We start from the raw sequence: 22,677 nt of genomic DNA, 5'->3' as shown, positions 1-22,677 counted from the left end.
TCATGAAGTCTACAGACTACAAGACGACTCTTTCAGCGGCTTCATGAAGTCTCCAGACCACAAGACGACTCTTTCAGCAGCTTCATGAAGTCTAAAGACCACAAGACAACTCTTTCAGCGGCTTCATGAAGTCTCCAGACTGCAAGACGACTCTTTCAGCGGCTTCATGATGTCTCCAGACTACAAGACGACTCTTTCAGCAGCTTCATGAAGTCTACAGACCACAAGACGACTCTTTCAGCGGCTTCATGAAGTCTACAGACCACAAGAGGACTCTTTCAGCGGCTTCATGAAGTCTACAGACCACAAGACGACTCTTTCAGCGGCTTCATGAAGTCTACAGACCACAAGACGACTCTTTCAGCGGCTTCATGAAGTCTACAGACCACAAGACGACTCTTTCAGCGGCTTCATGAAGTCTACAGACCACAAGACGACTCTTTCAGCGGCTTCATGAAGTCTACAGACCACAAGACGACTCTTTCAGCGGCTTCATGAAGTCTACAGACCACAAGACGACTCTTTCAGCGGCTTCATGAAGTCTACAGACCACAACATGACTCTTTCAGCAGTTTCATGAAGTCTACAGACCACAAGACGACTCTTTCAACAGCTTGATGAAGCCTACAGACTACAAGACGACTCTTTCAACAGCTTCTTGAAGTCTACAGGGCCCATCACTCTTTCAACAGCTTCAGTAATACGACTCCTCAACTTTAAAGCTGGGGTTGGCGATTTGAATGAGATACATTTTTTTAAATACTGGTTAAAATAATCTTTATGACCCGATGGGAAGCAATTCATAGCGTGTTCTTAAAGTAGTTTGGAAAATATCCGCTGAATGCAACAGGAGTAAAACGGGAAAAACAGCAACCAATAGTCTTGCCGGGACACCTTTTTTTAAACCAATCAAATCCCTTCGCTGTTCGACCTGCCCCCTGCGCATACATGTCAATGGCATGCACTGACCCTGGTTCAGTGCGCCCGTAGAAGGACAGAGCGTCGTTGCAGAATGGTGGAGAAGAATGTTTGGGGGTTTACTTACCATTGAGTGCGCCATAACTTGGCGTAGTGCAAATAAAGAAAAACGAAGAAACGAAGTGCTGGGGACAGGTTACGCCAGGAACGCACTGGACGCGGAAGTGCCGCAAACATCTCCGCTCCCAACGGGAGCTCCTCCAATGGGGTGGGAGCTGGGCAGAGCTAGCTCGGCGGAGCCTTGGGGAGATGCTACATGCTAATGCTAGTTTTCCAAGATCACCAACCCCAGCTTTAAGATTAAGAAAACCACCTAAATTCAAGATGGTGTCCAAAATGACCACCACATGTGGTTTCCTGCCATAATCCTCCCACACTGATTGGTCATATAATAGCTCCAGATGACCAGTTTTCTTCATCTTGTTATCATGAATGTTGGAATAATCAGCTGAGTTTCAAGTGAACTACGGCCCGCCATATTCTGATGGACGCAGACTGTCGAACTTTAGGGCGCTGAACTCAAGTCTTGGTTTTCATGCAAAAGTGGTTGTTCGGGATGGAATCCAAGATGGCCACCAAGTGACCTTTTTCTTCGATTTTGGTCTTTCTACTAAGTTTCTACTCACTGTTTTCAGTCCTTTTTTTAATTAGTGCTTTTGTGTTGGTCTGTTTTTTTAACTCTTTTTACTGTGGCGTAGTGATATTTACACAGCACTCCACAACAACTGGAGTAGGCAACAGAACGAGGATCATTGATGATGGCCATGGTGTGCAATTTTTATTTTATATCTTTCATTACATAGTAGGTTGTAATATTTGTAATATATGACACATAAGGTTTTTGCTAAGTTGACCCTATATTTCATTGTGCTGGGTGCAAATCACTTAAAGGGCCTAAAACACCAGCTGTTGGTTGAACACATCAGTTTTTATTCCAAAGGATGTGCAGTAAAGATACCAGGGTGGAAATCAGGGTGGAGTTGAGGAGGGACACGTCAGGAGACAGAGGAACCCTTCAAGTGAAAGTCTTTTCACATGTGAACTGGTGACAGCAAACTGAAGGTGGAGGTGGGTGGAGGGCGCCTCCTCCTGCTCACAGCTCAGACTTCAGCAGCTGTGGACTCGGGGAGGGAGTGGGTGGAGGTGGGTGTGGTTCTGTGGCTCAAAGCTGAGAATTTGAGGACCTTCTTGGCCTTCTTCATGTTTTCCAGCACTGAGGAAGAGGAGGCTCTCAGTGTGTGTGTGTGTGTGTGTGTGTGTGTGTGTGTGTGTGTGTGTGTTAGCTGGAGCACTTACAGAGTTTCACATCACCTGGTTCATAGGCGTACAGGCGGTTGGAGTAGCGTCCAATGATGTCGTCTCTCACCGTCATGGAGGGGTCTGTTGGGAAGTGGACGTAGTAAATGACGTAGCAGTGCAGAAGCAGGTGACGTAGAGTTTTTAGAACAGGGTTCTCCAGCCCTGTTCCTGCAGAACCCTACCCAGCATGCCCTGGCTCTCTCCCCACTGCCTCCACCTGCAGCTGTCTCCACTGGCCGTCTCCGTCAGGTGCTCTGACTCATTATCCATGATGGCCTCGACTACCGGTTATCTCTATACGCAGATGACTTGTTGCTCTATGTAGCAGTATCAGTAGCTTCTCTTCCAGGTGTCCATTTTGGATAAATGTTGTTCATTTTCAGGATATAAGCTAAATCTTAATAGAAGTCAGCTGGTTCCCTGCTCCAGCAGGCTGATCTGCCTTTTGAGGACCCTCCCCCTTTAAATATCTCGGGATTCATGTGACTTGTGCTTTTTCTGGTCTTTTCTCTGCCAACTTCACTCCAAACCCAAGGAAAATCTGACTGTGAGAGGTGGAAGAATCTGCCCCTCTCCTTGATGAGAAAGATTAATGTCGTTGAAATGAATATCCTCCTGAAATGTCTATCTGTTTCAATCAGTCCCTGTGTTTCCACCAAAATACTTCTTTTGGTCTCTTTGTCTCTTTCCCTGCAGGATCGGTCTTGCTTGGTTCCTTCATTTGGGGTGCGGTGTCTCTGAGGGTCCACAGGTCATGTGAGCTTGGTGTTGGTTTTGCTCTACCAAACTTTGAATTTTAATATTGGGCAGCATATTCATAAAATACCTTGTTGGACTGATTGTGCCTCATTTCATTAGGAAACGGGAGGATCGAACTTGCTGTAACTCGTCTCTGCAGGCTTGTGACGGCTGCTGCCTTTTTGTGTCAGGGTTTGATCGAGTTTGTCTGACTCAGGTGTCCAGTCGTGGCATTTTTGCTTCCTTTCTCCAGCCCTTCATCCATGACCTCACCTATCCAGCCAGCAGTCATCCTGGACACCTGTCTCCAATCATCCCATCATCCAATCATCCAATCATCCTCCAGTCCTGCCCCTATATATAGCTTTGCACCCTGTGTTGTGTTGGTGTGTGAGTGAGACGGAGAGATTGCTTGTTGTTTTGGGGAGCATTTTGACGCCTTGTCTGAAGTTTTGAAACTTCTTGTTTTTTCCCTCCTTAGCCAGACTACTGTTTGAGGGCCTGTTTCTGTTAAACCTACCTGTCCCCACCTAGTGTGTTTTGTAGTCTCCCCCATTTTCTGTATTGTCTTTTTCCTTGGAGAAGGGCTCCAGGTAAGACACCCCAGGGTCAACATTCAGCACGTAGGTAACTTTCCGTATATACACATTAGGTAAACGTGGGCGGCTGCCGCGACCCTTTGTAGCAGACAGGTAAGGTCAGGCTTAGTTCGGGTTTATTACTGGTTTAAGGTAGTTTAAGGTAGTAGGGTCACAGGGTCGAGGTTTAGGGGAAGATTAGGGTTTGTGTGTGTTTAGTGGCACCACCCACAGGGCCCTTGTCCTGACGTCCTCCTACCCTCTGTTCGCTCTCCTCCATTTTTGCTTTTTGCTAGTTTTTCGTTTAGCCCCTGCGGGTTGTGTTTTGTCATTTTTGTGATAACTTGTAAAATTGTTTGTAACACTGTTTCTATTTGATTTATCTTTGGTTATATAAAATTCCCTTTTCCTCTGGAAAAGGTCACCTGAGTTCTTTTGTGTTGTACCTTGTTTTGCCTGCACACCGTTGTTAGCCTAATTTCCATCAGCCCAGTAAGCCTGTGCATAAATTGTTGCTTTTCCCCAGCTCCTCGCTTGACCATTTTTAACACCTTTAAGGGGGAGGTAACACTGCTCTTACATACTCTTCTCTTCCAGTCAAGGCCTCAGCCTTCGTCAGAAGTCCTGTTGTTCTCGACACTCTCAGGATCTGGCTTCAGTTCAGGAAATGACAACACAATATGATTGGTCCACAAAGCATCTGTTTAGGTTCTTCCAGGTCAGACATTCAGTGCTGTTCCCTCCCTGCCCCCATCGGTTCTAGGAAGATTTACTCACATTAGGGTTAGAGGAAGCATTGGCTGACGGCTCCAGAGATTGTGGACAAACATGACTCAGTGTCATCCGAGTTGTTTGTCTTTTGTCCACACCTTCATAATTATTGGTGAAGTTATTTTAACATCGTGGGAATAATTCTACAGCCCTGTCCGGCACTCCTGTGAGTTCCACAGAACTGAACTTGGTCCAAAAAGAAATTCTTGGTTTTACTTCTTGAATCTCCAAACGCCACCTCACTGGTACAGACTCAGGACAGCATGTTTGAGCAGACTTCTTGGAATTTGACATGTCCAGGGTTATTTTTGAAAAGAACAGAGCTTGAAGAGTATAGGCACCAAATGTCAGGCATGCATCACACAAGTGAAGGATTGTGGCTCTGGATGCAGTGATCTGCTCCACTGTGGGTTCTGCTCGGTTATTGGTGAGGACAGAACCACCAGATTCAGGTGTGTTGAAGCAGGGAGAGAGCTGGAACGTGCTGCTGAGAGACGCCTGTTCCAGACTGCACCAAGCTGCTGATCTGGTTTAGACAGGTCGGATCCCGTTGCCTCTGTCCCCTGACTCCACAGACACCAGGTCTTACCCACAAAGATGATCCTGGGGACGTACTGTCCATCAGGGGACAGGTGTTGATCTACGGTTTCCTGCTGCAGGGAAGGAGAGTAAACACACACACACACACACACACACACACACACACACACACACACACACACACACACGTGTAATGCAGGATGCTTCATTGCAGTGTCAGAGCCCACCAGCCCTGCAGCCTACAATCACATTGAAGACCACAAAGTCCTCGTCCAGGATCCTCTGGATCTTATCGTTTTCATTGAAGGCCTGCTTGAACGCTGCAGGACAGACGGAGCGTTAGGGTGAAGCAGAGCGGGTGGGAAGCAGCAGGACGTGCTGGGGCGGGGGGGGTGACGGGAGACAGCTGGACCGGCTCACCCTGGCTGTGAGGACAGTCCTCCAGGTGGAACAGGACCATCAGAGGCTTGTTCCTGGAACACAGACCAGACAGTTGTTTCACACCCACCCCGCATGGAAGCGTTCCCCTTAGAACCAAGGTGTTTCCACACCTGGACCTAGACAAGAACAGAGCCTCCTCATACGTCTGAGCCCAGTTCAGCTGGTCGCCCCAACCTGCGAGACACAGGAGCAGCTGGGGTTCAAACCAGGACACTACTGAAGCTACTCCTGTACTGTTATGTCTAGCTGCTGTAAGAGACATACCGGAGACATGTATGCTCTTTACAGGCTCTTTAATAACACCGCTGCTCGTCCCATACATTAACATTGTCTCCGTCCTCTTAAAGTGTCCCACCAAGTTTTCACCATCATATGGTTCCTACCCCAATGCTCCCATTACAACTCCGTCACCACAAACCTCGAGACAGCGACTGAGGGATCCTCTGGCCAGATTTGGGGACATATTTAGCAAAGGTGGAGGACAGGGCCACCAGGACCAGGACCAGGGACGCGGCTGCTCTGGTCATCTTTCAGCTTCCTGGAACAAGAACAGACCTGAGGGAACACCTGGACCAGCAGGGTCAGAGTTCTGGAAACAACAGCATGGTGAAGACGCTGGAGACACAGCAGAACACTGAGACTGAAACCCTGAATCCAGCGGTTCCACAGCAGCAGGTCCTGTTGAGGACCAGCCTTCCTGAACTCTTGGGTTTCAGAACATCCACATTTAGCTGCAGTCAAAGTTCTTGGTTTCATATCATTTAATAAAAAACCTCAGAGAACCTCAGAGAACCAACTCCTGCCACTGACTCCTCCAGACTTTTACAGAAACTTCATTCTCGGTGCTTTCATGCAGTTTGTCTGATAATGAAATAATGAAAACTGAGGCCACAGATTTTTAAAAATGAGCCCTTCCAGAAGCACAACAGCAGCACGAGGTCTTCTCTGCTTACCTGCTGCTCAGACGTGGAGGACAGGAGAGAACGGGAGAGGACGGGAGTCCTGCTGCGTCTCCTGCTGCTCCGCCTCTGCTTTAAAGCTCCTGGCAGGTGGAGCGCCCCTCCCCCTCCTGCTCCTCCTCCTCCTCCTCCTCCTCCTCCTTTATATTTATGGAGCGTTCCATACTCATAAACAGAGAAAACACACACCCTGTACAATCCAAGATTTCAAATCTGGAATTGTTGATGATAGGTTACTTAAGTTAGAAAATGTTTTCCAGATTTCCAGATATGTTGGAGCAGTGGTTTTCAAAGTGTGGGACAGCGAGCCTCCCTAAAGAGAACTCTACAGGCCCCCCCCCCTCCATTCATTACTACTGTTATTAGCTACTGTTATTGTTGTGGCTTTGTATGTTCCGCACAGGCTTAAAAAGGTTTTAAGCGATAAATGTTACACACGAGTAATAAACTGAGTATGACTGTAAAGCTGAGGCTTGTGAAATCAAAAACCTGGTATATTTTCGTGTGTCGGCCTACTCATGCATTATCTATAGTGGCCATATTTCAGCAAATGTTAACTCACTGTATAAAATGACTTTTTCGCCCTCCAGCTTCAAGCCCCTTCCCTGTTATGGGGGGAGGGGCTCAGCAAACGTGTACCCACTGATGAAAATCCCATTCATAGATACCTAGGTACTCTGGCACCATCTAGTGGACAGTTAGGTCATGATCGTGGACAATTCATGACAAACCAACCGCGAAATAATGCTGTTTGAGAACATTACTGCTTGTACTAACTTTAATCTGCTACTACTACAACTGTTCAAGGTATTCTGCTTTTTTCTGCTGCATTTCACCATGAGCCAAAGTGAGCAGTGTGTGTTTTTGTTTCACAGCTGTGAAACATTACAAAGCAATAGATCAATAAATACTTGTTCTCGAATAATGTTGATGTTTCTTAAAGTTTTCACAGTATATTTATTGCATTTTTAAAGATTCGTTTAGTCATATTTTGTATTATGAAAAGTTTATATTTATTGATTTAGGATTATTCAATATAATGAGTTTTTCGTATAATCCTTTTACACCTATTATTATAACAGGGTGGCTAGTTTTGTTTTGTTTTGTTTTGTTTTGTTTTTTGCATATTTATTTGTGTTTTAACACAAGATTTTGATTCATAGGATAACATTTATATAGACCAACATAACTCATTCGAGTGTGTAAGAATGGGAGAAATAATAAATCTAACTGGTAAAATAACATGATGATGTTATTTCCTCCTCCATAAATCTGGATGGGGCTTTTCTCTCAATCCTGGATCTTCTCAGCAATTTACTTATACTATTTACAAAACTAGCTAGCTAGCTAATCTATTTGAATGAGGAAAAAAAAAGAGTGAAAAAAATGAAAAAAGCAGCCAAAACGCGATAAAACACGGTAAAATACACTACAAAATGTTCAGATACAATGCTAATATTAATATTTACGAAGCTAAACTATCATATACACAGAAATACACAGGCTTCTCCTCTTTCAGAATCAGAATCAGGACTTGCAGGTCCTGCCAGACTCAGTGCCATTGAGCAGGGCAGGTTGGCTGAATGTCGCTGGGTCTGGTTTGTGTGTTTGCATTGTTTTCTTTTTTGCTTTGTGTGTTTGAAAGAAAATAAGATCTGGGGAATAAAAAAAAATGTAGTGTACAAGTTGTCACTTCCAACTGACTTTCCAATAAATATAAAAGGAAGGTAGCTTTAAAAGCAAAGAGGCCAAATGTAAAAATCTGTAAATACCCAGCAAAATGTAATGTTGGTCTTACCAAAACTTTCACCCCTCTCTCTCTCAATTCAAACATTTTTAAACTTGCAAAGTGAAAACCCAAATATTTTAATATTGTACTTCAGGCTGTCTTTAGGTCTACTGGGCCGGTGTAGGTACCAGATGTGTCCGGGCTGCCAAAACTGTCCGAGGACCCTCCACTGCCAATGACGTATCACATTCTGATTGGACCAAATACGTATACGATGACGTGGCATACTCTGATTGGGTTTAATGACGTATCATATCATAATGGGCTTTATGTTTGGTTTTAAAAATATGGCATTTGTTCTAGTGAAGAGCAGGGTGATGGAGAACGAGCAGCAGAACAAGACAGAGTTTCATGACGAAGTGAAACATTTTAAACAGAACGGTGTTGATCATCTGCAAATGTGGAGAACAGGAAAAGGGTTATCCGCAGAGCGTCGAAACAGGACTTGGTAAAGGGTAAGTCACAGTATGAAAAACGGAACTACTTTGTGGAACTACTTTTAGTCATAATGGAAGCTACTCGGTTTTGTATGGACATACCTCTAAGTGAAGCTCTAACATCTGCATCGCTCAGCATTTTGTCAGTTTGTGTTTTGATGGGCTGGAGGGCAGCCGAATAAATGGCTTTAACCCCCTCAATGTGTCCCAAAACTACACATGGTCCCAATGTTTGGCCTGTTGTGTTCATGACAGACACTGGCACTATGGTAGAGTCACCCCGTTTTGCTTTAAACAGTACCTCCTGAATACGAAGTCTTTCTGGCAATGTTTGGTCTACTTTCGGGCAGAACAGCATTGCGGTGTTCTCTCTCTCTCTCTCTCTCTCTCTCTCTCTCTCTCTCTCTCTCTCTCCATTTGTCATTTATTACAGTGGCCTGTGCACCTGTGTCCCACAGTCCTGTCACTGGAATATGATCAAAAGTACACCTGACCAACGAGTCTGATAAGTTTTCTCCCTTGCTTATTCATCAGCATATCGACACTCCCAATGTGTGATGATCACCTGTTTTCCTCTTTCTCATCCAAATACTGTTCAGCTACCTTCACTGCTTTGCATATGTGTTGATGTTCCTGGTCCGTCTTTGTGTTCGCCTTGGTTGAGGCTGCGATGGTTTTTTTTTTTTGGTTGCTGGGTGGTTCATCGGGCGTCAGCAGTTCATTGATCTTGGGTGCTCTATTACTGTTCCTCCTTAACTTGATCAGCCTTTCTGTTTCGAGGTTGGCCGCTTTCATTCAGTCTCTCAATTAAAGCTTCATCGGTCACATCTGGGTTGTTGAGAAGAGATTTAAGCTGCAACTTGATGTTGTTATTCAAAAGAGCAGTTCCCACTAGGGGAGTGCCAAAATATCGATATTACATGACATTGCAAGATTTCGCCTAACGATAGACAAGCACCAGCTATCGATATTTAAATACTGTATTTTCCGCACTGTCCGTGCTGTCAATGAATGGTGTTTTTAAAAAACTTCTTTCATATTTAGGGCGCCCCCATTGTAAGGGACATATAGACAACCCAGTCTCACGGCAATTTGTGCTATGAGTCACGTAAATTCAATTGTGTGATTATGGTGACTGACAGGTTAGAGGTTGAGAATGTACCTGAAGCTTCATTTTTGCCATTTTGTTTGAACTGGCTAGCTTAGCTACAAGCCAGCAGAGCTTGTTTGCTCATGTGATCAGGTGGCAAAGCATTATGGGAACCGTAGTCAAACAACACTGTCTGACAACCGGGTGGTCTTTATGACCGTATTTTCTGCAAAAAAGGTGCACAGGATTATTATGAGGCGCAATGTTAGTTTTTTATAAAATTAGAGGCTTTTAGGTGCACATTATACTGCGGAAAATACGGTGGTAAACATGAACACATTGTAAATGGATTATTTTACAAAACCCCGCTGCAATTTTTTTTCAAGCTTCAAAATAAAAGTTGAAATGCGTGGCCAGATTTTCATAGACCACCCAGCCGAGTGAAGTTCTAATGCACTGACAGTGACCATAATGTTAATTTTTCACATGCATTGATATGCGCTTTCGCAAGCTCCTTCTAAGAAGAGCCACTGTGCACTTTGTTTTACTGTTTTCACTCATTTCACATGCATTTTTTTATGTGAAATTGACAGCATTTTGTCATTCATTTAAAATGTTTTCAGGTCAATAAATTCTAAATATCTTCAGTGACAAATCGTGGTGTATCGTGGATGACATTTTGTTGCAATATATCGATTATCGCAGAATCGCTGTATCGTGATATTATTATCGTGGGCAAAATATCGTGATAGTATCATATCGTGAGGTACCTGGTGATTCCCACTGACCTCAAGAACTTCTTTTTGACCAGGTCTGCTCCAAAGTGGTCAGCTTCTTTTCCCTTTGAGTCACACAGCAGCCTGTCTTTCAGTTCAATGGCCCCGAAGAGGAAGTCTTGAAGGGACTCTTTGGGATCCTGAGAGATGTTTATCAGCTTTTGATATAAATCAGATACATCATCTTCTCTGTAATGTCCTGTCAATATTGTATGAGCTGAGTGAGGGTCAAATCCGTTTTTAATTCAAGCATGTCTCTGATTTTGAGTCCAGGACTGATGGTTCTGATCACGGCCTCAATTGTGGCCCTTGCGAAGTCCGCTTTCCATCTGATGGAGCAGGTTGGTGTATGACAGCTTATCACGTTGTCCGCCTTCAACTATTTGCCCGCTGATGCGAAATTCTCGGCGGATGGTCACTTCGTCCCCCTGTGGCTCTCTGGACCTGTTAGCTTGGTAGCCGGGGCAGGAAAAATAACGCCATTCGCCAGAATCGCCTTTTTGCCCACTTTCAGAAGCACTCATAGCTGATAAAAGTTCATGAACATATTGGAGACTTACATCGTAGCCCACCTTCTCCCCCACAGCCAGGGCCTCGTTCTCCACGCTGCAGGGGGCGTGGCCACATCCCGGATACTGTGTTTGCGGGGGAGCTGTCTGAGGTTGGACATGGCTGCAGCCAGACCCCCAAATGGACTGCCAAACCCACCAAGAAACCCCAAAACGATATGAAACAAATACATGAGCTGTGATTAATAAAATACAGTGAAAGTGAACATTAACAACTTAAACAAATGGAAAAACTCTTATCACTCAATAAAAAAACATTTTGCCATTAATCTATGCTTTTCCAAGTTGGGTCTGGGAGCTGGGTTTACATGCAAGCTATGAAATTCACTGTGATGTATTTTACTGTGGATGTATGCCTGGTTCAGCCTGGCGGACACTGTGAGGAGCGTGAACAAGCCCAAATTGTCCTGCTCCAGTCCCACACTGCGCTCCAGCGGAGCCTCAAAAAAACACACATTCACTTTAAGCGGTGAAACAGGGTCCATTCCTCGACCAGATTATCAGAAAAATCATGAAGAAAAGGCTGGTATCAGACAGAAACTGAAATAATGAGCACAAATATGACAAAAATGAAAATGAAACTTAAATCGAGTGTTTGGCCGGTGCACCATTTCTCCCTCTGAGCTTTCTTCAGGTGCTGAAAACATGCAAAATAAAGTAAATTTCCCTTCAACACACAATCTGGCTTAATAAAGGTAAGTATGAGGCACAATTCGGCGTGAATGAATGTATCCTGTCTGCTCTGTCTGAGGGTCAGAGATAGAATGAAATTTGAGGAAGTGTGCCTCAGAAGAAACTGCCATTTTTCATCGCCTCTGCTATGAGTGGTGTGTGTGTGTGTGTGTGTGTGTGTGTAAGAGTGCGTGCGTGCGTGCGTCCATGCGTGCGTGCGTGCATGCGTGTATGTGTGTGCGTTGGAGGGGTGGCAATCATCTCGGTAAAGACTTGGTATTTTCAGTTATTGTAAATCATAATCGATGAATTGTAAAATTATGCTTCTTGCAAAATTCTTCCAAAAGCAAAAACAAAATCCCTGTCCCCGGCTCGGGGCATATAGAGTATTTTCTAATTCATTTTTGTAATTGGACACATAATGCGATTAATCGCAGAAAAATTATGTGATTAATCGCGATTAAGAAATTTAATCGTTGCCCAGCACTACTTTTGATGTTGTTCAGCTCTGACGCTCCTTGAACCTTGACCACAGCCACTCCACCCGCTCAGAGACATGAAGAGGCCACTGCCGGCCCAGCAGGAAGTCCATCAATCATTGACTTGTTGAGGAGTGCTGCCAAACAGATCACGCTGCCTGGCCTTAGTTCAGATGGACTGTGACGCTCTGCGGGCATGTCAGAGCTGAGCTTGGACTCTTGGACTGGGAGTTATCAGGGTGAGACGGCGTCCTCACATCAAGCAGAGACACACAGAAGGACTGAGCAGGGACGGATAGCAGTGTCTTCTCTCCAGAAGTGTCTGGAAGAAGCTGTGAAGAGAGTTGATCAGGTGAGAATCTCTGTCCGTTCACAACAAAGCTTTCACAACGCTGTGTTGGACTGGATTTGACTGTGTGGCTGCTGGCTGTGTGTGTGTGTGTCGGTCCAGCCTACATTATGGACACCTGTCGTTCTAGTGGAGACACACATCAGGAACAGCCTTCAGATGTGTGTGCTTCTCAGGCTGAGGCTGGTCTGGTTCAGAAGGTTTATCACAGTTGAACAACTTTAAATATTAAAAGGAATTTATGAACATGATGAATCTTTATCTTTACCCACATGCGCACAGACTCACACTCAAACCGTTGTGAAGGTGGCCTCAGGCTTGGTGGTACCGCCGCCCACCCAGTGTACTGTTCAGGGAGGAATGTCTGGATCGATGCCAAACAGGTCTGATCATGCAGATCAATGTTCATCAGAGACACATTTGATTTGATCTGTATATATCGTAGACATGTCATGATAAACGCTGAGAGAGTGTTCCAATGCTACGTTTGATCATCCCAGTCTTTCCTATGGGCATGATCTTCAGGCCACGTGACTGCCGTCTCTCACAACAACATCACAACATCATCTGCAAAAAGCAGAGATGAAATCCTGTGGTCTCCGAACCACACCCCCTCTGGCCCCTGGCTGCACCTAGAAATTCTGTCCATAAAGATTATAAACAGAACCGGTGACAAAGGGCAGCCCTGCCGGAGTCCAACATGCACCGGGAACAGGTCTGACTTACTGGCGGCAATGCGGACCAGACTCCTACTCCGGTCATACAGAGACCGGACGGCCCTTAACAAGGGGCCCCGGACTCCGTATTCCTGAAGCACCCCCCACAAGACACCACGAGGGACGCGATCGAACGCCTTCTCCAAATCCACAAAATACATGTGAAGTGGTTGGGCGAACTCCCATGAACCCTCGAGCACCCTATGGAGGGTCTAGAGCTGGTCCACTGTTCCACGACCAGGACGAAAACCACATTGTTCCTCCTATATCCGAGGTTTGGCTATCAGTCGGATCATCCTCTCCAGTACCCTGGAATAGACTTTCCCAGGGAGGCTGAGGAGTGTGATCCCCCTATAGTTGGAGCACACCCTCCGGTCCCCCTTTTTAAACAGGGGGACCACCACCCCGGTCTGCCAATCCAGAGGCACTGTCACAACCGCCAAGCGATGTTGCAGAGATGTGTCAATCAAGACAGTCCCTGCACATTCAGAAACTTCAGGTACTCGGGGTGAATCTCGTCCACCCCCGGTGCCTTGCCACCGAGGAGCTTACTGACCACCTAGGTGATTCAGCTTGGGTGATGGACGAGTCCACCTCTGAGACCTCAGCCTCTGCTTCCTCCACGGAAGATGTGGTGCTGGGACTGAGGAGGTCCTCGAAGTACTTCTTCCACCGTCCAACAATATCCCCAGTTGAGGTCAGCAGCTCCCCACCTCCACTATAAACAGTGTTAGTGGAGACCTGCTTTCCCCTCCTGAGGCGCCAGATGGTTTGCCAGAATGTCTTCGAGGCTGACCGATAGTCCTCCTGCATGGCCTCCCGAACTCCTCCCAGACCTGAGTTTTTGCCTCCACAACCACTCGGGCTGCAGTTTGCTTGGCCTGCCGGTACCTGTCAGCTGCTTCTGGAGTCCCACGAGCCAACAAGACTCGATAGGACTCCTTCTTCAGCTTGACGTCACCCCTTACTTCCAGTGTCCACCACCGGCCACCCGGAGACCTTATGACCAAAGTTCCAAGCAGCTGCTTCAACAATGGAGGTGGAGAAAATGGTCCACTTGAACTCAGTGTCCCCAACCTCCCTCGGGACATGAAAGAAGCTCTCCCGGAGGTGGGAGTTGAAAACCCTGCTGACAGAGGGTTCCACCAGACGTTCCCAGCAGACCCTCACAACACGTTTGGGTCTGCTAAGTCTGTCCGGTTTCCTCCTCCGCCAGAGAATCCAACTCACCACCAGGCGGTGACCGGTCGACAGCTCTGCTACTCTCTTCACCCGAGTGTCCAAAACACGTGGCCGGAGGTCAGATGACACGACAACAAAGTCGATCATCGACCTCCGACCTAGGGTGTCCTGGTGCCAAGTGCACTTATGGACCCCCCTGTGCTCGAACATGGTGTTCGTTATGGACAAACTGTGACTAGCACAGAAGTCCAATAACAAAACTCCACTCGGGTTCACATCAGGGAGGCCGTGCGATCCAATCACCCCCTTCCAGGTCTCAGGTCTCACTGTCGCTGCCCACGTAAGCCGAGACAACAGTGAGGCACCTGTCCCCGACCCGGAGAACCAGGGACCAGACCCTCTGGTTCACTGTGGTGAAATCCAACGCATGGTGGCTGAGCTGTGGGGCTATAAGCAAACCCACACCAGCCCGCCGCCTCTCACTGCTGGCAATGCCAGAGAAGTGGAGAGTCTAGCCCTTCTCAAGAGGTTGGGTTCCAGAGCCCAGGCTGTGTGTGGAGGTGACCCGACTATATCTAGCCGGTATCTCTCGACCTCCCTCACGAACTCAGGCTGCTCCCCCCCCCCCCCCCCCCCCCCATTGTGGTGACATTCCATGTCCCTATAGCTCGTCTCTGTGTCTGAGAATCGGGTTGCCGGGCATCCTGCCGTCAGCTGCCACCCAGTCCACATTGCACCCGGCCCCTACGGTTCCCTCGGCAGGTGGTGGGTCCACCGGAGGGTGGGTCCACCGGAGGGTTGGCCCACGTCGCCCCTTCGGGCTGAGCCCAGCCGGGCCCTGTGGGCAAAGGCCTGGCCACCAGTCGCTTGCAAGCCCCAACCCCAGGCCTGGCTCCAGGGTGGGGCCCCAGCTGCGCCATACCGGGCGACGTCACGGACCTTGATTGTAGCTTCATCATAGAAGCGTTTGACCTGCTCTTTGTCTGGCCCGTCACCCAGGACCTGTTTGCCATGGGAAACCCTACCAGGGGCATAAAGCCCCAGACAACATAGCTCCTGGGGTCACGCGGGCGCTCAAACTCCCCCACCACTTTAATGTGGCAGGTCAGGAGGGAAGTTGTTTTTTTTTTTTGTTTGTTTTTTTTTTATCTCACTCACTCAAAGCAAAATGTGTTTTTCTTTTGTAGAATGAGTAATCACAAAACATCAGACTCACCTGGCCCTGGCCCTGGCCCTGGATCAGGACCTGGACCTGGATCCAGTGTTGCATCCACAAAGACTGATTGTTCCAAACATGCTCTAGATTCCAGCGGATCTCCTTCCTCTGAGTCTCAGTAGGTTTTCTTTCATCTGCTGTTGTGTATTTTCTGTCATTCTTCACTAAATGATTCACTGAACATGAACAAAGTTAGTTCTGACTCAGAGAATCATCAAAGTCCATCTGAAAGTCCCAGTTCTTCTCTTTCTTCTCCAATATTCCTCCTTTTTGCCAGTCAGTCTGTTCTTGATGTTGTGTTTGCTTTCAGCTCCGACTCTGGGCTTCCATCCAGCTGTGTGTCCCTGAAGAGTGGTCGGTCTTTGGGGAAATCCATTGACTTTAAATCAGGACCAGGATCTGCCGATGAGGGGTGAGGATCAGTGTTTGTGTCAGGATTCATCGTCAGAACAGCAGCTTGAACAAAGTCAACATGTTTCTGCAGCGTCAGCCAGCAGAGCTCCCAGGTTCTCCGTGGAGGCTCCGCCCCTCAGCATCAAACACATCTGGACTCCATCTTTATGGTGAGAACAAGTCTCCAACCGTTATCGGTCGTCCTCTTGGAAACACTGACAGTCTCCAGAGTAGTAACAACGATGGATTTATTCTCACATCTCCATCTGTCTAACTCCAGATGTTTCTCTGTTCCAGATGCTGGAGGGCAACATGGTGGCTTTCATGAAGGAGGAGCTGAAGAAGATGAAGAAGCTCCTGAGTCCAGGTTACCCAGAATGCTCAGAGAGTGAGAGAGAGGATGAGGATGAGGATGAAGAGCAGAGGAACAGCAGAAAGTCATTTCTGAGGATCACACTGGACTTCCTGAGGAGGATGAAGCAGGAGGAGCTGGCTGAGCGTCTGAGGAGCAGTAAGAGGATTTGATCTCATCAAACACTGAAATGTTTTCAGCTCCAGCAGAAACAGAGTCGGGGATGGTCTGAGCCTGCAAGATAAACTCAGCAAACATGATTTTTGGGGTCCTCCACTCTGTTGCTAACAGTTCCTTTTGTAATTTGTTGTTGCTGTGGCGGGAGCAGGATGAGAAACACACTTGATTACTCAATCAGCTGCACCTGCATACAGTGAGGGCAGGTGAGGACAGAGAGAGGGGGGGGGGTAAGAGGCTGAAGATACGGAGGCGAGCCTCGCTGGCGTTGGCCGGAGGCTGAAGATACGGAGGCGAACCTCGCCGGCGGGGGCCAGAGGCTGAAGTCTTATGTGGGAGGCACGCAGCTTCAGAGATTCACGGGTCCAGTGATGATCGGCTCCTTCTGTCAGGGGTGCGGGTGGAAGAACCAATGCGCAGGCAGCCAGGTGGAGTTCAAACTCATTTATTTTCAAGAACAGGAATACAGGAACGCTGGATAAAGGAACGCTGAGCTGAGCCGACATGCAGGCAACGATGCAGAAGCACGCAGACAGACCCACAAGGAGCCAACAAGACACACCAGGGGAGCAGGACTTAAATAGAAGGAAAAACAGGTGCAACACATTAAGGTGGTAACGAGGTAGGAGCAGACAGAAACAGGAGGGGCAGGGCCAGCACAAGGCACAATCCCCCCCCCCGCACAATCCCCCCCCCCCCCCCCCCCCCCCCCCCCCCACATGGCCGCAGGGTCTTAAGGCGTGACAGGACCTGTTCCCGGTGCATGTTGGACTCCAGCAGGGCTGCCCTTTGTCACCAGTTCTGTTCATAATCTTTAAGGAGAGAATTTCAAGGTGCAGCCAGGAGCTGGAGGAGGTCCAGTTTGGTAGCCACAGGATGTCGTCTTTGCTTTTTGCAGATGATGTTGTCCTGTTGGCTTCATGGAACCTGGACCATCATGCACTGGGGCTGTTCGCAGCCGATTGTGAAGCGACAGGGATGAGTAGACCCGCCGACAGCGGGGGACAAACTGCTGTGCCGGACCCATGGTTGGGGGTGGGTCCAGAAATAAAGGTGGGGGGGCCCATCCAGCACCCCACTCACGGCTCCCGATGCAGCATGCAGAAACCACACCGCATGACTCCGCTACCCCCAGCTCCACCCCGCCCCTCCAAATAAGCGGTGAAAAATGGATGGATGGATGGATGGATGGATGGATTTGTCTGTAAACACTGGGGAAAATCATCAGCTCTACTATGCTATGTGTGTAAATTTCAGCAAAACGCAGACTTTGGACCATTTCATTTCAAATGCAATGAAAGAAACATAGACGTCATGGGGTAATTCACAAATTACCAGAAGTCCATCGGTAATTCCAGTAATGAGCGAATAGTACAATAACACACTGTCAAATCCATTCAACTCACCCATGCTTTCTTCTTCTTTTCAGGAACGTCTGCTGGAGTCTGCCAACAGAAGCTGAAACGTGGCCTGAAGAAGAGGTTCCAGTGTGTGTTTGAAGGAGTCTCTAAAGCAGGAGAATCCACCTTCCTGAACCAGATCTACACAGAGCTCCACATCACAGAGGGAGGGGCTGCAGAGGTCAACCAGGAACATGAGGTCAGACAGATTGAAGCAGCATCCAGGACAGCAGACAGAGCAGAAACAAGCATCAGACCAGGAGACATCTTTAACGCCTCACCTGGAAGACCTCAGCCAATCAGAACAGTGCTGACAAAGGGAGTGGCTGGCATTGGGAAAACAGTCCTGACTCAGAAGTTCACTCTGGACTGGGCTGAAGACAAAGACAACCAGGAAGTCCACTTCATATTTCCATTCACCTTCAGAGAGCTGAATGTGCTGAAGGAGAAGAAGTTCAGCTTGGTGGGACTTGTTCATCACTTCTTCAAGGAAACAGAAGAAGCAGGAATCTGCAGCTTTGAAGACTTCCAGGTGGTCTTCATCTTGGATGGTCTGGATGAGTGTCGACTCCCTCTGGACTTCCAGCACACTGAGTTCCTGACTGAAGTGACAGAGTCCACCTCAGTGGATGTTCTGTTGATAAACCTCATCAGGGGGAAACTGCTTCCCTCTGCTCGCCTCTGGATCACCACACGACCTGCAGCAGCCAATCAGATCCCTGCTGACTGTGTGGACAGGGTGACAGAGGTCCGAGGGTTCACCGACCCCCAGAAGGAGGAGTACTTCAGGAGGAGGTTCAGAGAGGAGGAGCAGGCCAGCAGGATCATCTCCCACATCAAGACCTCCCGAAGCCTCCACATCATGTGCCACATCCCGATCTTCTGCTGGATCACTGCTACAGTTCTGGAGAAGGTGTTGAAGAGCAGAGAGGGAGGAGAGCTGCCCAAGACCCTGACCCAGATGTACATCCACCACCTGGTGGTCCAGGCCAAAGTCAAGACGGTCAAGTATGGTGGAGGAGCTGCCACAGATCCACACTGGAGTCCAGAGAGCAGGGAGATGATGGAGGCTCTGGGAAAACTGGCTTTTGATCAGCTGCAGAAAGGAAACCTGATCTTCTATGAACCCGACCTGACAGAGTGTGGCATCAATCTCAGAGCAGCCTCAAAGTACTCAGAAATGTTGACCCAGATCTTCAGAGAGGAGAGCAGCCTGTACCAGGACAAGAAGTTCTGCTTCATCCATCTGAGCCTTCAGGAGTTTCTGGCTGCTCTTCATGTCCATCAGACCTTCATCAACTCTGGAATCAACCTGCTGGAAGAGAAACAAACAACCATTCAACAATCTCCACAACAACCTCGGCTCCACCATCTCCATCAGAGAGCAGTGGACGAGGCCTTGAAGAGTCCAAATGGACACCTGGACTTGTTCCTCCGCTTCCTCCTGGGTCTTTCACTGGAGACCAATCAGAGTCTCCTTCGAGGTCTGTTGACACAGAAAGGAAGTAGCTCACAGTCCAATCAGGAAACAGTCCAGTACATCAAGAAGAAGCTGAGTGAGAGTCTGTCTGCAGAGAGAAGCATCAATCTGTTCCACTGTCTGAATGAACTGAATGATGGTTCTCTGGTGGAGGAGATCCAACAGTCCCTGAGATCAGGAAGTCTCTCCACAGACAAACTGTCTCCTGCTCAGTGGTCAGCTCTGGTCTTCATCTTACTGTCATCAGAAGAAGATCTGAAGGAGTTTGACCTGAAGAAATACTCTGCTTCAGAGGAGGCTCTTCTGAAGCTGCTGCCAGTGGTCAAAGCCTCCAACAAAGCTCTGTACGTGGTTTAAGAACAAATCTGTAGAACTGAGTCCAGGAGAAACACTGATCTGGTTTTCACTGTTGCTTCTTCTTCAGGTTGAGCTGCTGTGGTCTGTCAGAGAGAAGCTGTGGAGCTCTGTCCTCAGTTCTCAGCTCTCAATCCTCCAGTCTGACACATCTGGACCTGAGTAACAACGACCTGCAGGATTCAGGAGTGAAGCTACTGTCTTCTGGACTGGAGAGTCCTCACTGTAAACTGGAAGCTCTCAGGTCAGGATCCAGCTGCTGCTTGATCATGTGGAGGAACTTCCTTCTTCCTTCTTGACTTGATGCAGCCATGTTTGTGTCTCCAGTCTGTCAGGGTGTCTGGTCTCAGAGGAAGGCTGTGCTTCTCTGGTCTCAGCTGTGAGATCCAAGTCCTCCCATCTGAGAGAGCTGGACCTGAGCTACAACCATCCAGGAGACTCAGGAGTGAAGGAGCTGTCAGCGGCAGTGGAGGATCCACACTGCTCACTGGAGACTCTCAGGTATGGACACACAGCAGGAGCTCATGGGCTTGTACCTTGACCAATGACCTGTTTTCTGTCTGACTGTCTTTCTTCCTGCAGGGTGGACCATGGTGGACAGCAGAGGCTCAAACCTGGTCTGAGGAAGTGTAAGTTGGACTCATCACTGTCCGCCGGTATACCTTACTACCTTATAACCGCCCGGCCCTACCACAAGCAACAAATCCATCACATGTGTCACATCAGGACTTTTCTCTTTTTCTCTCCATCAGATTTCTCTCAACTTCAACTGGATGAAAACTCAATGAGCAGAAAGCTCAAACTGTCCAACAACAACAGGAAGGTGAAATATGTGGAGGGAGAGCAGCCGTATCCTGATCATCCTCACAGATTTCATTTCTGGCCTCAGCTGCTGTGTAGAAATGATCTGAGTGGTCGATGTTACTGGGAGGTCGAGTGGAGCGGAGGTGTTGAAATATCAGTGAGTTACAGAGGAATCAGAAGGAAAGGAGGCAGCGAGGAGTGTAGGTTTGGAGGGAATGATCAGTCCTGGAGTCTGTGGTGCTCTGGTTTCGGTTACTCTGTCTCGCACAATAAGAGAGACACATTCATCTCCTCCTCCTCCTCCTTCTCCTCTGGTAGAGTAGCAGTGTATGTGGACTGTCCTGCTGGCTCTCTGTCCTTCTTCAGAGTCTCCTCTGACTCTCTGATCCACCTCTACACCTTCAACACCACATTCACTCAGCCTCTCTATGCTGGATTTCACTTCTGGCTCCCTGGTTCTTCAGTGAATCTGTGTCCTCTGTAGGAAGGACGGTCTCTGTCTCTGACAGCAGGGAGGAGGAGGAGCCTATCAGAAGGTGGGAGGGGCCTATCAGAAGGTGGGAGGAGTTTAGCTCCACTAAAGATGGGATTTCTTCTTTGTTCCATCTGGTGTTTGTTGTAGTTTCATTGTTGTGGTGTTTCTTGAAACGTTCCATCACAAAGTAACAAAGGTAATTCAATGACAACACTGTGAAAAAAAAGTAATAAAACAGCATTTTACTGTTTATTTTACCATTTTTTTTGGCATTTTCAAAATGTGAAAATCACAATATTTCTGTTCTTTTACAAAGAAATGTCCCGCCCTGTGCCCCTGCGACCTCGTGGGGGTGGTGGGGTCCTGTTTTATGTTTGTCTGCCCTCATGTTCTCCTGCCAGGTCATCTGTCTCGTTAACTTCCTAATGTGCCTCAGCTGTGTCTACATCTATTTAAGTCCTGCTCTCCTGGTGTGTCGTGTCGGCTCCTCGTGGGTCTGTCCGTGTGTTCGTGCGTCCTGGCCTGCACCAGCTGTGTTCCTGGTTTCCTGGTTTCCTGAGTCCTGATGGAAATAAAGGACTTTTTGTACTCTGCCTGGCTGCCTGCGCATGGGTCCCTCCACAATTAGAAATACTGATATTTACCTCCGCCAAGGAGGTTATGTAATCACATCGTTTTGTTGGTTTGTTGGTTGGTTTGTTAGCAATATTAAGGAAAAAAAAGTAATGGAAGGATTGCAGTGAAACTTTGTGCAAAGGTGGGTCTTGGGCTAACTTAGAATCCATTAAATTTTGGTGATGATCCGGATCGCTGTCTGGATCCAGGAATTTTTTTAAAGGATTCTCTATTATTGACAGATAGGGCCGTCTTTCACATAGTGGGGCATAACTCAACAACAAATGACAAGGGGGCTTCGCAAAAACTTACAGTTTAAGTTCTTCAATGACTCTAAGAGATATCAGCTGCTGATCCAGATCACGGAAGTATTCCAGAAACGAGGATCCAGAACAGACAAAAATAGGGGGATTCTGGAGTGTCAGTCACTGTGAAGCATCACATTGAGATATGAACATGCAACAAACAGCTTTCTCCCATACATTGTTTGTGTTGGGGAGAAATAAAATGTTTTTTTATTATATATGGTGTTCTTATTGTTGTTGGTGACTGATTTGACCTGTGGCGGAGGTCTGCGCTCTCGAAGTGCCAAATTATAGTTATATTTAAATAATGTGTGTGTGTGTGTGTGTGTGTGTGTGTGTGTGTGTGTGTGTGTGTGTGTGTGTGTGTGTGTGTGTGTGTGTGTCGCATTTTCAGGTGTATCACTGCGCAACTAGTATCTGGCGTCTGTGTTCAGGTCTTAATTCAGGACCTTGGACAGCACCATGTTTCCTGCTTCCAATCGCAAATGTACTTTGAGTGTCTTTACGTGTGTGTGTGTGTGTGTGTGTGTGTGTGTCTGTCTGTGTGTGTGTGTGTGTGTGTGTTGGTGTGTGTAATTTGCATTTTCAGTTGTACCAATGCACAAAAATTATGTAGTATCTGTATTCAGATCTTAATTCAGGACCTTGGACAGCACCATGTTTCCTGTGTTTACATGTGTAAATGTACTTTGAGTGTCTTTACGTGTGTGTGTGTGTGTGTGTGTGTGTGTGTGTGTGTGTGT

At 47.5% G+C, this 22,677-nt stretch overlaps 2 protein-coding genes across 2 annotated transcripts; one reads left to right on the top strand and one right to left on the bottom strand.

Annotated features, from left to right (window-relative positions):
* Positions 1-1,929: 1,929 nt before the first annotated feature.
* LOC115381252 (anterior gradient protein 2 homolog) lies at positions 1,930-5,872 on the bottom strand. Its single transcript, XM_030082535.1, has 8 exons — positions 5,764-5,872; positions 5,456-5,519; positions 5,325-5,377; positions 5,148-5,224; positions 4,954-5,017; positions 2,275-2,358; positions 2,163-2,191; positions 1,930-2,092 (listed from the first exon to the last, which is right to left on the bottom strand). The coding sequence occupies exons 1-8, from the start codon at positions 5,870-5,872 to the stop codon at positions 2,072-2,074; spliced, it is 501 nt and encodes a 166-aa protein (XP_029938395.1). The 3' UTR covers positions 1,930-2,071.
* A 14,021-nt stretch (positions 5,873-19,893) lies between these two features.
* LOC115381254 (stonustoxin subunit beta-like) lies at positions 19,894-21,166 on the top strand (the record flags this gene model as incomplete). The annotated part of the gene is made up of 4 exons (XM_030082538.1): positions 19,894-19,979; positions 20,063-20,236; positions 20,318-20,364; positions 20,488-21,166. Coding segments are annotated over 4 exons (843 nt in total), but the record flags the coding sequence as incomplete, so codon positions are not given.
* Positions 21,167-22,677: the final 1,511 nt, after the last annotated feature.

This window comes from Salarias fasciatus, chromosome 23, assembly GCF_902148845.1.
Source record: "Salarias fasciatus chromosome 23, fSalaFa1.1, whole genome shotgun sequence".
NCBI lineage: Eukaryota > Metazoa > Chordata > Actinopteri > Blenniiformes > Blenniidae > Salarias > Salarias fasciatus.
Note: the sequence above shows the minus strand (reverse complement) of the source record. Positions and strands in the feature narration are given on the sequence as shown.